We start from the raw sequence: 12,327 nt of genomic DNA on the forward strand, positions 1-12,327 counted from the left end.
CAATATTTTTTCAGCAAACGTGTAAGACATTTCAATTTAATTTAATTCAAACAAGATAATTACAAAAAATTAACACTTTCATTTTATGTTAAATTAAAAGCATCTATTTATTAAAAATACGATAGTTTAATGGAAGCCAGGAAATAACGCAGAATAAGTAAGAATAAGAAAGACAATTAAATGAACATTACAATTTCTTTCCTTTCACAGTTAATAAGTACCATCATCGGTAATAAAATTGAATGCTGTCATTTTTTTCTCAATTTTTCTATTAAACAGCGTCATCTAATTTAATAATTCAAAAATAACATTAATATATAAATAAATGTATGTAAGTGCAAAAACATTTGTACGCATGTAAGACACACACACACACACACATATTTATTTATCTATTTATATTTATATATATTTATATTACATTTTTATATTATATTTATATTACATTTTAAGGTACATTTTTAGGTGTTGGTTTTGCTGAAAGAAGTTGTAAAAGATTCTATACTGCCTTGTTGCATTGCAGGTTAAACTTACTGAATATTAATTTCAAAGTATGGTCTAACTTTTCTATTTGATGACTTATATTATACATTTTTTGTCTGAAACATATACAAATAGTATAATAAATTCATAAAACTGAAAAATAAAAGTAAAGTTTTGATAAGACAGAAATGATAACATTTCACTTAGCGCTTTTCAGCTATGCTGAACAATTTCTATATGTTAATTTATGTGTCCATTAATTTAAAATTAATAAACAGTATCAACTAAAAGTAATGTAATAGAAATTATTTTGAATGTATTTTATAATCCAACTGACTTGATACCCTTCAAACAAAGCCTACCACCCACGTGTGCATAATTTGGAAAGCTTCAGAAAAAAAATGCTCATATATGATAACAAATAATGAAATAAAAAGCATCAATTTTTAATTTAAAAAAGTAATTTAATACAGTGATGTTTCACATAATAAATGGTAAAAATAAATGCGTCTGAAGATTGTAGAAATTGATTTCTCTTCAGCATGACAGGATGATTGCAGTTTGAATTTTCTGTTAAAAATTATCCAGTATCCTCTGGATTAATTATGACAGAATTGTCACAAACTAATTGATGTATAAAGTATAAATTTTTATTATCCGTAATTATATTTTCATTCATTAATTGATGACATGCATCAACATGACGATTGTATAAAATGGAAGATTTTCTGAAAAGTTTGCTGCTACTAGAAATCATTTCATAATATAATTCGACCGCCTGTTATTTGTATTTAGCTGTATGCTGAATTTGAAAAAAAAACAATGGGCTTGTTGAAACTGAAAATCTATCACTCTACAAATGAAACTGCTAATTCGCTTTATCATTTGCTAGTGAGTATTTCTTTATGTTTTGTATTTTACAGTGAAACATCAATTAGAAAAAAATGAAACCTTCGTGTGACTCCCCTTTTTGGACGTCATATATTGAGATTATTTTCACATTCATTAGAATAAAGTTTAATAAAATTATATATAAATAAAACAGAAGCAAGCAAATTAAATGGATTTAACACTAATAGGAGAGTTTATAACTTTCAATATCATCTTAGAAATGACCAATGATAGATTAAATGGAAAACTTTTCAGAAATGCTATCCGTAAATTTGTTTCATTATTAATTAATAATATGTAGAAAAAATACTCTTAACCTCTGCTAAAAACTTCTCCTAAATGAAAATTCAAATTTACCTAACCAATACATAATTTTGTTTTTAAAACTGTATGTTCATCCAGTTTTTCTTTAACAGAAGCAAAAGTTAAATTATAAACTGTGATCATCACATATGCAGCTATTGTTCGTGTATACTGACTGATCGAATTGCATAAAATGAACAAACAAGCAATACTGCATTCGTAGAAAAGAAAACCAATAATAATATTTTTAAAAATTGGAATATTTTTGTCGTTTAAGCTTCTGTGGATTGTTTTAACTCATGGAAATGTGAACGCAAACACGGAACCGCTCTGCAGCAGTTACGCTAAACAGTGCCCCTTTGCCAACGGGGTGGAGAGTGCATATTTGGAGTGGATTCTGACCCGCAACGACACGTTCGCCATGCAACTACTGACGCCGGACAACGTCCGGTTGCGCTATTTTCCACCGAATCTGCTCTGCGACGGGGCTCTGCTGTACGGTGAACGGGCGTGTCCGCAGCGGCTGCTCGACGGTGGTGGCCACCACCATGGGGTCAACGAACGCTCCCTCTGCCCCTGGTATTGGACAGTCAACTACGATCCACTGAGAATCCCGCCCTCGTTGCCGGAGGCGAGGTGCGCCTGCGACCGGGCAGTGCTACCGCCCAATTTGTCCTACGAATGCGAGACCGTCACGTACAAGTTGAAAGTGCTCCGCTTCGACCCACTGTGCGAAAGTTACATTCCTACAGTAGCCAAACTGGCCATTGGCTGCACGCCGATCCAAGAAACAACGTACAACGTTTTGCAAAGACCAATCAGCGAGACACTTTTCGCTCCGTACGAGTACTGACAGTTGACCAATTTAAAATTTTCACACAATTTTCTAATCAGATGTTTGATCTGTTTTATAAGATGGAAAATAAAAATAAACATTATTACATCTCGAAATTATTATTATTATTATTATTATATAAATTGTAATTCTTTGTAAAACTAATTGATTGGTGATTGCATTTCAAAATTAACAATTTTACCAAATCAAAATAAATAAACCCCTAATATCAATAATTCCAATACAACAACAAATTGACAATTTGCAATTACTTTGCGCATATTCTGCAATTTATTCAACAAATAACAGCTGCACCAAACTGAAACTTACCGTAACACACACCCACCTGACACATCAACTTTGCTGATTTAAAATTTTCTCCAACAATAAACTACAAGAAACAAATTTTAACCCATTTCATCATTTTGAAATCAACTTCAAAACCAACACCATACAAATAAAAATTAATCAAACATACGCTATCTAATTCGTATTAAAAAAAGAAAGTTATTAAAATAAGCTTCTCTCCTAAACTATTACTTGATTGGTGTAAATGTCAGAATTGAAAACTATACACTGACGACGTCGGATAGAGTAATTCAGATGCAAAAAAAATAAACATAAATTAATCCATTCCACTTATTTACCTCTAATAAAACTCATAAATTAACAAGAATACCATCATTAAAAGAATAATAATAAGATAAACACAAAATATGTTGTTTCCCAAACTTTTCGAATGTGCAAAACATTCAGTATCTTTGTACTGTTAAAGTCAACTTTACGCTATTCATTACCCCTTCACCGCCTCCTTTCCAAAATAAAAAATAATTAAACTAATAGCTAAGTTTTTGATCAGTCTGTCTGATTACTAATTTTGCTTTTTGTCGTCATGGAAATTGTTCTCCCAATGCTTTAACAACAATCATACAATAAAACTAATCAATTCAAAAATAATAATTATTAAGTGAGTATTAATTAGAAAGAAAAAGAAACATACGAGTGAATAATGTAAAAAAATTTTTCACAGGATAAAACAACAATGTGCGCCACTATTCTTATATGTTTACCACAAAAGTTGCCTGCCTTCAGACATAAAAAAATTATATTATTGCTAATTGCTGGAACTGCATGCTGGCTAATTTTACACATATTTGTTTTTTATCTGCTTCAATGAAAAGTGATTTCCATATGGTGCAGTGTCTTTTATTTCAATAAAGTCATCATAATGGCAACAGCTACTGCAAACCTCCAATAATGTCCAAATTGTCAAAGAAGGAGTGGAATTTAGCACGTTCAACAAGGTAAACTCTTCGATACGTGACAGTACAACGGTGATCTTCTTCATCATGAGTAGCGTGTTGCGGACACAGCTTGAAAGAATATTCGAAGCATATATCGGCAATCTTAACAAACAAACAATGCAATGCAATACAAATAATTTGACTAATTCAAAAATAAAAAATCTACATCTTTCAAAGCCTCTTCTTCCATATTTCGACATCTGTAACGAATCGGAGCCGACTGCTTGCCGACGTACATTCCCTGCATTCGACTTATCATAACGTAATGCGTAAAACGTCGAAAATTCGAATCCGCAGCGTAAAACCTGAAAAAACATGCAAATGAAGCACAATGATAATTTTTGAATATGAAATATTTTTTTTACAAGACATATTTCATCGCTTCAAGAGCAACAGATCTGGGCAGCAAGTCGACCCGTTCGTTCATCAGCAAACCAATTCGCCTGGGCATTTTGAACATGTCAGCAAATTGTTGTTTCTGCGCATCGCTTAAATTCGACATTCGGCACTTTGCAATCAAATACTTTTCCAACTGTGCTACTGCCGAATTCTAGCAACACACAAAGAAACACAAATAAATTTAAATAAATAATAACAACGCTTGAATTAAACGGCCTACTCTTTTTGTCAAATCGATGCAAGCTTGAAAGCCGTATATAGCTTGTGGAATCATTTGGAAAAAGTCATTGTACATTTCGTCATTCAAAGGACCCTGCGCTTTAATTGCAAAATTGGAAACAAAACAGAGATGATTGCCCAATACAGTGTCCCAAATTCTATCAGTGTCAATGGTGCCGCATCCGAAAAGCTAAATTTTTTTCAAAAAAACATGAATAAATACAATGTTGAACTGTTTCCAAATGGAATTTTAAAAAATTTAAATAAACAATAATTTTATAAAAAAAAGAAACTGCTCACTTGTCTGAAAATGAATGCAATTCCATCCATTTGATTTTCGGACGGGGATGTAATATGGAAATGCACTTTCAAACTCTGGTTGAAATATATATGAAAAAAGAAAAACATGAATCATCACTCACATCATCGTTGCATAATAAATAAATTCAAATGAATGTTAAACAAAAAATACAACTAATAAAATAATAAATTTCTTTTTTACCGGTGACAATTCATGGACTGGTGTGTGCACCCTCATTATATGAGACAAGAACCAGGACAACGACGGCCATGGTATCAGATCTCGTACGCTGCTCATCGAAGAAATAAAATAAAAACCAATAAAACCTCAAATAAACCAGCAATTGCATTAAATATATCGAAAAATTGGCTAAAAATCAAAAAGTAACAGAAAAAACAATAAGAATATACTGTGATAAACAGAGGAAAACAACACAATCATATATTTGTCACCAATGCCAATGATGATGATAATGTTTACTTTCATTTTTGCATTGAAAGCAATGAAATATGCTTTCTTTTTCCTCGCTAACAAAAAAATTAACCAAATTAACAAAACCAAACCAAACAAAACAACAAACAACAACAACAACAACATTGCACAAGTGCAACGTGTAACAATCAGGCCAGAAAACGGTATTCATCTTTGTCTTGCAAAGCAAATAATGTGAAAACAACAAACAAACAAACAAACAATTTAAAATAAAAATCTTTTCCAATTGTTATTCATTTTCAGGCGGTGCAATCTGGTATGTGATCAAATATTCCGGATAAGCCTGAAAAATGCAAACATCACTTAAACAAACATATGCATAATCGAGAAATGAAATACCTGTTCGCCTCTGTAGATTACATACTCAGGATAGGTTAAGCCATAGCCGGATGGTTTTCCAATTATTGAATGATGACCCGGCGGAGCGTGTGCCAATTTCATCGCAGTTGTATGGCCGAACGATTTTCCCAAAATTACCCGACACAAAAGTAACTGCCTAATTTCGATCAGAATAAATATTCAAAAAAAAAATTAAAATTAAAATCCAATTCAACAACCTCTTTCTTACCTGTGACAAACGTAACAAGATTTATCTTTGTGAGGCAAACATCCAGTGCCACCTCCAATACCATAGACGTACTGATTGCTTTTGCTGGAATGTTCGGCAAAATAGATGCCTATTGTATTAAATATAAATTTTCTTCAATTTTTTCTCAATCCTCAAAAAATAATCTTCCCAACTTCACTATTACCTGCCCCGAACATGCCACCAATGTAAGCATGCCGCTCGTCGAATCCCTTCTGAACAATAGCGTTCACAAACGGAGAACCGTGGAACAGCAGTTTCTCGTTGTGCTGACCACTGTTCTCTTCGGCTATATCGTCTCGTCTACGAATATAACGTTCCCAAAGTCGTCGATTGAATACTTTTTGCACCTGAAAATGTAAAATTGTATTAAGCCAAAATAATAATTTTTCACACAAACACACATTTACAAAATTATTATTATTATTACAATCTTTCTCACCTTTGAAATATTATACTTAGTAAAAACACCTCCCGCTCCGGCCGGATCACTGTGAGGCACTATAGTACTTTGCATCTAAATGAAATTCAAAAATAAACAATACAAATTTATTTATTTTTCATACTGTTTTCTTCTCTACAAAACAAATATACTACACACCTCATCTTCAACAGCCAAAAATTCCAAATGATCAGTAGGCAGTGGCACCAAAACAGCCCCATTAAAACCAACCGGAGTAGACGGAAATCCAGGCATGCTGCAACCGACTACAAAATTTAAAAATATTAACAACGCTGAATAATAATATAGATTGATTAAGCTTCAATTAAAAAAAATACTCGGTTGGCCGATGGTCAACTTTTCAATGCTTCGAATCAACTTGTGACGTATTCCATACGTACTAACACCAATAGCTTTCAAATCTTCGTGCGACATTTCGACCAAAACATCCAGTGTAATCTAGAAAAATATTTTTTGAAAACATACTAATAATAAATTATAAAAAACAAATAAACAACACAAATAAATAAATAAATAATACTTGTTCTTTGTAAAATAAATCTTTCAAACATTCGAGACCGATGCTTTTTAAAAACAAAGGTACGCTCATTTCAGCCAAAGGTTTGTCTCGTTCTTGATGCAAAAAATCCCTGGCCCGATTCTGTTGCTGCTGTTGCTTAATCGGATACTGTAAAATAATAGTTATTTGTTGGTCAAAAAAATAATAATAACATCTAAATATTGCGTATAAAAATCACTTTTTCCGTCGATTGGTCGGCAGAATTGGAACTGAACGTCGTGGAAAAGCTGAAAATATCATTCAACATTAACACCAAATGAACAAATAATAAATATAACTTCTTCATTTGCATACTTATCAACAGCGTTGGTGGAATTTTCGCCTGAAGGTATTGCCGTAAACGAAGACACGACCGGCAACAGCTCATCAGGAGATGCAATCAAAACAGTATCCAAACGACCAGTAGACGGCATGGCATCTTGCAAAAGAACGCGAACATCATCAGCCGTCGCCAATTCCAGAGGAATTTGATTTTCTTGATTGCGAATTGTTGGATCGGCTCCGTGATTCAACTTGAAAATAATGCACAACCTTAGCAGACGAAATAACATTCAGCGACAGAATATTTCCCAACATACCAACAAAGTGACCAGATGGGTACGACCTTTCTGCGCAGCCTCGTGCAGCGGCGTAAAGCCCCACAAATCTTGAGCATTCACGTCGCCCTTGTTCTGAATCAGCAGATGCGCAATTTCCAAATGCTGAAACAACATAAGGGATTGTGATGTATGCAAATTGCAAATAAAAAAAGAATATTAAATTCTATCATTTACGCCGTAAGAGGCAGCGTTGTGCAACGGAATCAAACCACCCTTGTCCTGTGCATTCACATCAGCTCCCATGCTGATCAAATATTCCGCTACGTCGTAATTGTTGTAGCCAGCTGTAAGAACATCAATTAATTGTAATAGATAATTCTGAACAAGAAAACAACAGAGCATCCATTCATTACCAGCCAAATGCAAAGGCGTGGAATTTCGACCCTGACCATCTCGACAACTCACATTTTCTGCAGTGACAAGTTTCTTAACTTTCTCCAAAGATCCCGTTTTTGCTGCATCCAAAATAGCCGAATCTCCTATTAAAAAAATAAAAGTAAAAACATATATTGCATTTCATTTTTCAATTCAATCGTCAAATACCTCGCAACAAATCGGCCACGTCGTCATTTTCACTGTCTTTGATTAAATCCAGCGGGGTGTGGCCATCTCGATTGGTTCTCGTCTTGTCCGCGCCGTTCGCCAGCAGCAGCTTGCAAATGTCGAATTTCCCTTTGGCAGCTGCCTCGTGCAATGGGGTAAACTTCCACAAATCGGCAGCATTCACGTCGGCACCTTGCTGCAAGAAAATAACAAAACCAAAAAAAAGGCATTTCAAATCAAATCAAATCAAACAACTCGGATATAGATCAATTCACCTGAACAAGAAATTCTGTCACTTCGTAATGACCGTACGAACAAGCATTGTGCAATGGAACCAAACCGCCTTTGTCTTTCGCATGAATATCCGCTCCGGATTGGACCAGAAATTTTACCACTTCCAAACGATTATAACCAGCAGCAAAATGCAGTGGAGTAGAATGACGACCTTCCACATCGCGACAGTTGATCAAAGATTGTTTATCATCCGATTGATTCAGTACAACTTTCACCATTTCCAAATCGCCAGCCTTAGATGCTTCCAGTAAACGATGTTCCAACGATTCACGAGCTCTTCTACTCACAACTGTTGGATGTTCCTCTATAAAACAGAAAAATATAAAACAAAAAACTCAGTACAACAACAGACATCTCATTAAATTTCCGCATCTTTCATTATTTAATTTTACCAGCGCAGTGTATTAATTTTTTTAAGTTCTTCTTTCAAAAATAAATAACATCGATAATATATTTAATAATTAAACGCCTCATGTACAAACTGAATTTAAAATTTTAATAAGTTACCTAAAACTTGAACGACCATGCCAACTGCCAATTGTCTGGCAGTAAGTCCATGCAAGTTGACCGAACTTGCATCAATGCCATGGTCAAGCAACAATTTGCACATGGAAACCAAACCCTTTTTAGCGCATCTGTGCAAGCAGGTTTGCCCTTCCCCGTCAAATAGGTTAATCTAAATTTTTATAATAAATAATACATTTAAAAATAAAAAAAAGAGAAAATAACAAACGTTAGCTCCTCTGAGAAGCAGAAACTCAACCAATTCCAAAGCATCTCGATCGGCAGCAACATGTAGTGGACCAAGGAGATGTTTGTTTCTTTCATCTATATTGACTCCAACTGAAATCACAGCTTCAACCATTGATAAACAATTTGCATGTGTTGCTTCGCATAAAACGTGCTTTAAAAATAAAAAATTACATTTATCAACCAATAACAGTGCGTGTAAACAAAAAAACAAAGCGTGTAAAAATACCAGAGCATTCTGGCCTGTATAAGAATGCCTAAAACTGGCCGTTTCGGAAGAAAGAAATGTACGAAATTTGTTAATATCACCCGAATTACATGCATTCAGCAAACTGTGGCCTTGGTACTCTTCTAAATTGAATGAGAAATTTACATTCTGATGAAAAAATTTCATCGTAAAATACGCATACTTGTCAACAATTCGCGCAGTTCAACAGTAGGAGCTAAATCAATGGGAGTTTTTCCATTGGAATTTTTCACTGTTGGATTGGCACCGTGTGCCAGAAGGCAAATGCATACTTCAGTTCGACCTTTAATTGCGGCTTCGTGTAATGGCGTAAACTGCCAAAGATCAGTCGCATTTACATTGGCACCATGCTGAAGTATAACTTGAATAAAATAAATTACAAATCAGATTAATTAAAATTAATTTAAACCTTTATAAGCAATTCTGTAACTTCCAAATGACCATATGAGCAAGCGTTGTGCAAAGGAACAAGCCCTCCTTTATCTTGCACATGCACATCAGCAAAAAATTGCAATAATAATTGCACTATTTGCGTTCGATTATATCCGGCAGCCAAGTGAAGTGGAGTAGACTACAACACAAAGATTCAACTAAAATAAATCCATGATACATCAAAGTATTAAATACCTTTCTACCATCATTAGCATGAATATTGACACTAAGTGGTGTTACGAGAGAAAGCAGCACCTCTTCGTTGCCATTTCTTGCAGCTTCAAGTAATTCTTCTTTGCGATATTCACCTGAAGCATCATTAAAAATTTTTCCCTTAATTTTGAAAGATCATATAATTTTAACCGTACATACCTGTAAAAACCTCTTTCACAACAGAATCTGCAATATCGAGAGGTGTCTTTCCATCCAAATTTTGAACTAACGGGTTAGCACCATTCTGAAGTAAAACTAAAAATAAATAATTAATTAACTGCATACATATACAGAAAGAAACAAATAAATACAAAGAGAAATGAATACATGTAACACAAACAAACCTATGCAAACATCAACTTTTCCTTTAAGAGCGGCTTCGTGCAGTGGTGTATATCCCCAGTGATCGACTGCGTTCGGATCAGCACCATTTTTAATCAACATTTTGGTCACTGCTGCATGGCCAAACGAACACGCATTATGCAAAGGCACGAGACCTCCTTCGTCACGCACTTCAGTGTTTGCGCCAGCCAAAAGAAGAATCTCAACTACATCCTTTCGCCCAAAACCTAAACCGGTATGTTTCATTAATAATACGTTCAAAAATAACATGCCGGAATAATTAATTCTCAAAAATAAAAACTAACAATGAACTACAAAAAATAAATGCACAATTTCCTTCAAACAATAATGTTCGACATAATTGAATAATTTCACGCAATTATTTACAAACATTGGGAATTCAAAATGTTCATATCAAACGTTTTATAAAACAAAATTACTATTATCTTCAACTAGACTTTTTGAAATATTACACAAAATAAGTTACATTTTTCAAAAACTTCAAATAACAAAAACAACATAAACAAAATTTAGCTATTATTAAATAAACAAAAAAAATTAAAATAATATAAATTTCAAAAGCAATTTTTAACGTAAGTTTGTTATTTGCACTTGCGCATCAATTTTAATTACAGTTGTTGTTAAGGATAAAAATGTTAGCAAATTTTGTTTTCGTTGTAAAACAGATATTCGATAAAAAATTAATACGCATTTTCATATTTTAAAAATGTTTTACACTAGCTGTAAAAATATAATAATTAACTTTGAAATGACCAAACCAGAATCATACTTTCATATTTTTACAAAGTGCACTGAACGTTTTATTTTTTTTTACAGAGCTACTTTCCACAAAAATTTTCAAATTACACGTCAGAAACATTCTCTGTTTAACTCTAACTAATTTCTGCCTACTTTTAATTTTCGCTTTTGGAATTATATACTGCAAATATTAACTTAAAACTTTTTGGTTATTATAGAATTCCATTTTTAAAACACTCGTTTACATTTCACAAAAACAGCACTACCTTTATAAACAAATTATAATGCAATTAACAGAGTAAATATTTAAAATCTCAAAATTCGCAAACCTGCCGCAAAATGTAGAGGTGTTGATTTACGGCCAACAGTATCATGGCAGTTCAAATTTTTAGCATTGACAAGTTTCTTCACACGTCCCAAATCACCATCACGGCATGCTTCAAATAAGTCACGATTTGAATCACTGATGACACGACCGACAGCAGAGAGACTAATTTTCGGGCGCTGTCCACGATTAATTCTGCAAGACATTTTGCCTAACAGGCAAATGAGTTCCCGCCTATCGATAAGACGAAATTTGCCTTAACTTTAACAAAATTCAGCTAATCGTTTTGATTTCTGGATAACTAAGGAAAACATGCAGTGCAAATAACCTGACTTTAACAAGTTGCAATTATATTACAGTAAGAATATGATTTGTAAGATGATTGTATATGATTCTACTCAAAAATTTACCTGAAAAATAATTTGCCAATTAAAATAATAACATAAACATGTATTAGAAATTTAAACTATTTCAAATATTATTATTTCTTTATATACACATTTTCAATGGATAAGATTTCTAAATACAGTACCCTAAACATAATAATATCATAAATTCATACTATGATATGCTTTATAAATTATATTATTAATAAAAAACATGAAAATCAAGAGTAGTTCCTAAGTTTAAAAAATCTAAAACAAAGCTAATTACTAAACGGGATGGTATACTTCGTGCCAAATTTTCAACGAACAACACCACGAAGGTCCAATAAAATAGCGCGTTCAACGACCATTAAAACAGGGAAGTGAAAATCTGGCCCAAACCGTAATACAGGTATTTTATAATACGCATAAGACACAGGCAGCGCTGAAAAATATGCAAAAAGTATTACAAAGACTACAGTACATGATGTACCTGAGCGATCTCACTACAGTAACCTTGTTTTTAGCTGATGTCTTTATTCATCGTCAGTCTCGTGACACGCACTCTCCTCGCTAATCGTAGTTATCCACGACAATTAATGACTCGTGAGTGATACTTGCTA

The 12,327-nt window shown here is 33.4% G+C and overlaps 3 protein-coding genes across 3 annotated transcripts; all 3 read right to left on the bottom strand.

Annotated features, from left to right (window-relative positions):
- Positions 1-2,104: 2,104 nt before the first annotated feature.
- On the bottom strand, positions 2,105-3,175 carry Tsp_00629 (conserved hypothetical protein). The gene is made up of 6 exons (XM_003376366.1): positions 3,160-3,175; positions 2,925-2,995; positions 2,843-2,903; positions 2,734-2,796; positions 2,357-2,526; positions 2,105-2,335 (listed from the first exon to the last, which is right to left on the bottom strand). Exons 1-6 carry the CDS (start codon positions 3,173-3,175, stop codon positions 2,105-2,107), a joined length of 612 nt encoding a protein of 203 aa, XP_003376414.1.
- Positions 3,176-3,578: 403 nt separating this feature from the next.
- On the bottom strand, positions 3,579-4,764 carry Tsp_00628 (hypothetical protein). The gene is made up of 6 exons (XM_003376367.1): positions 4,735-4,764; positions 4,436-4,624; positions 4,182-4,366; positions 3,983-4,121; positions 3,762-3,885; positions 3,579-3,598 (listed from the first exon to the last, which is right to left on the bottom strand). The coding sequence occupies exons 1-6, from the start codon at positions 4,762-4,764 to the stop codon at positions 3,579-3,581; spliced, it is 687 nt and encodes a 228-aa protein (XP_003376415.1).
- Positions 4,765-5,456: 692 nt separating this feature from the next.
- Tsp_00627 (tankyrase-1) lies at positions 5,457-11,545 on the bottom strand. The gene is made up of 24 exons (XM_003376368.1): positions 11,344-11,545; positions 10,258-10,482; positions 10,083-10,168; positions 9,896-10,033; positions 9,678-9,839; positions 9,432-9,618; positions 9,251-9,372; positions 9,005-9,175; positions 8,779-8,947; positions 8,253-8,575; positions 7,978-8,173; positions 7,788-7,913; positions 7,609-7,718; positions 7,414-7,536; positions 7,114-7,347; positions 6,988-7,062; positions 6,797-6,943; positions 6,594-6,714; positions 6,415-6,521; positions 6,256-6,330; positions 5,980-6,163; positions 5,796-5,904; positions 5,567-5,723; positions 5,457-5,510 (listed from the first exon to the last, which is right to left on the bottom strand). Exons 1-24 carry the CDS (start codon positions 11,543-11,545, stop codon positions 5,457-5,459), a joined length of 3,603 nt encoding a protein of 1,200 aa, XP_003376416.1.
- Between the last annotated feature and the right edge of the window lie 782 nt (positions 11,546-12,327).

Source organism: Trichinella spiralis, assembly GCF_000181795.1.
Source record: "Trichinella spiralis strain ISS 195 chromosome Unknown Scfld4, whole genome shotgun sequence".
NCBI classification, from domain to species: domain Eukaryota; kingdom Metazoa; phylum Nematoda; class Enoplea; order Trichinellida; family Trichinellidae; genus Trichinella; species Trichinella spiralis.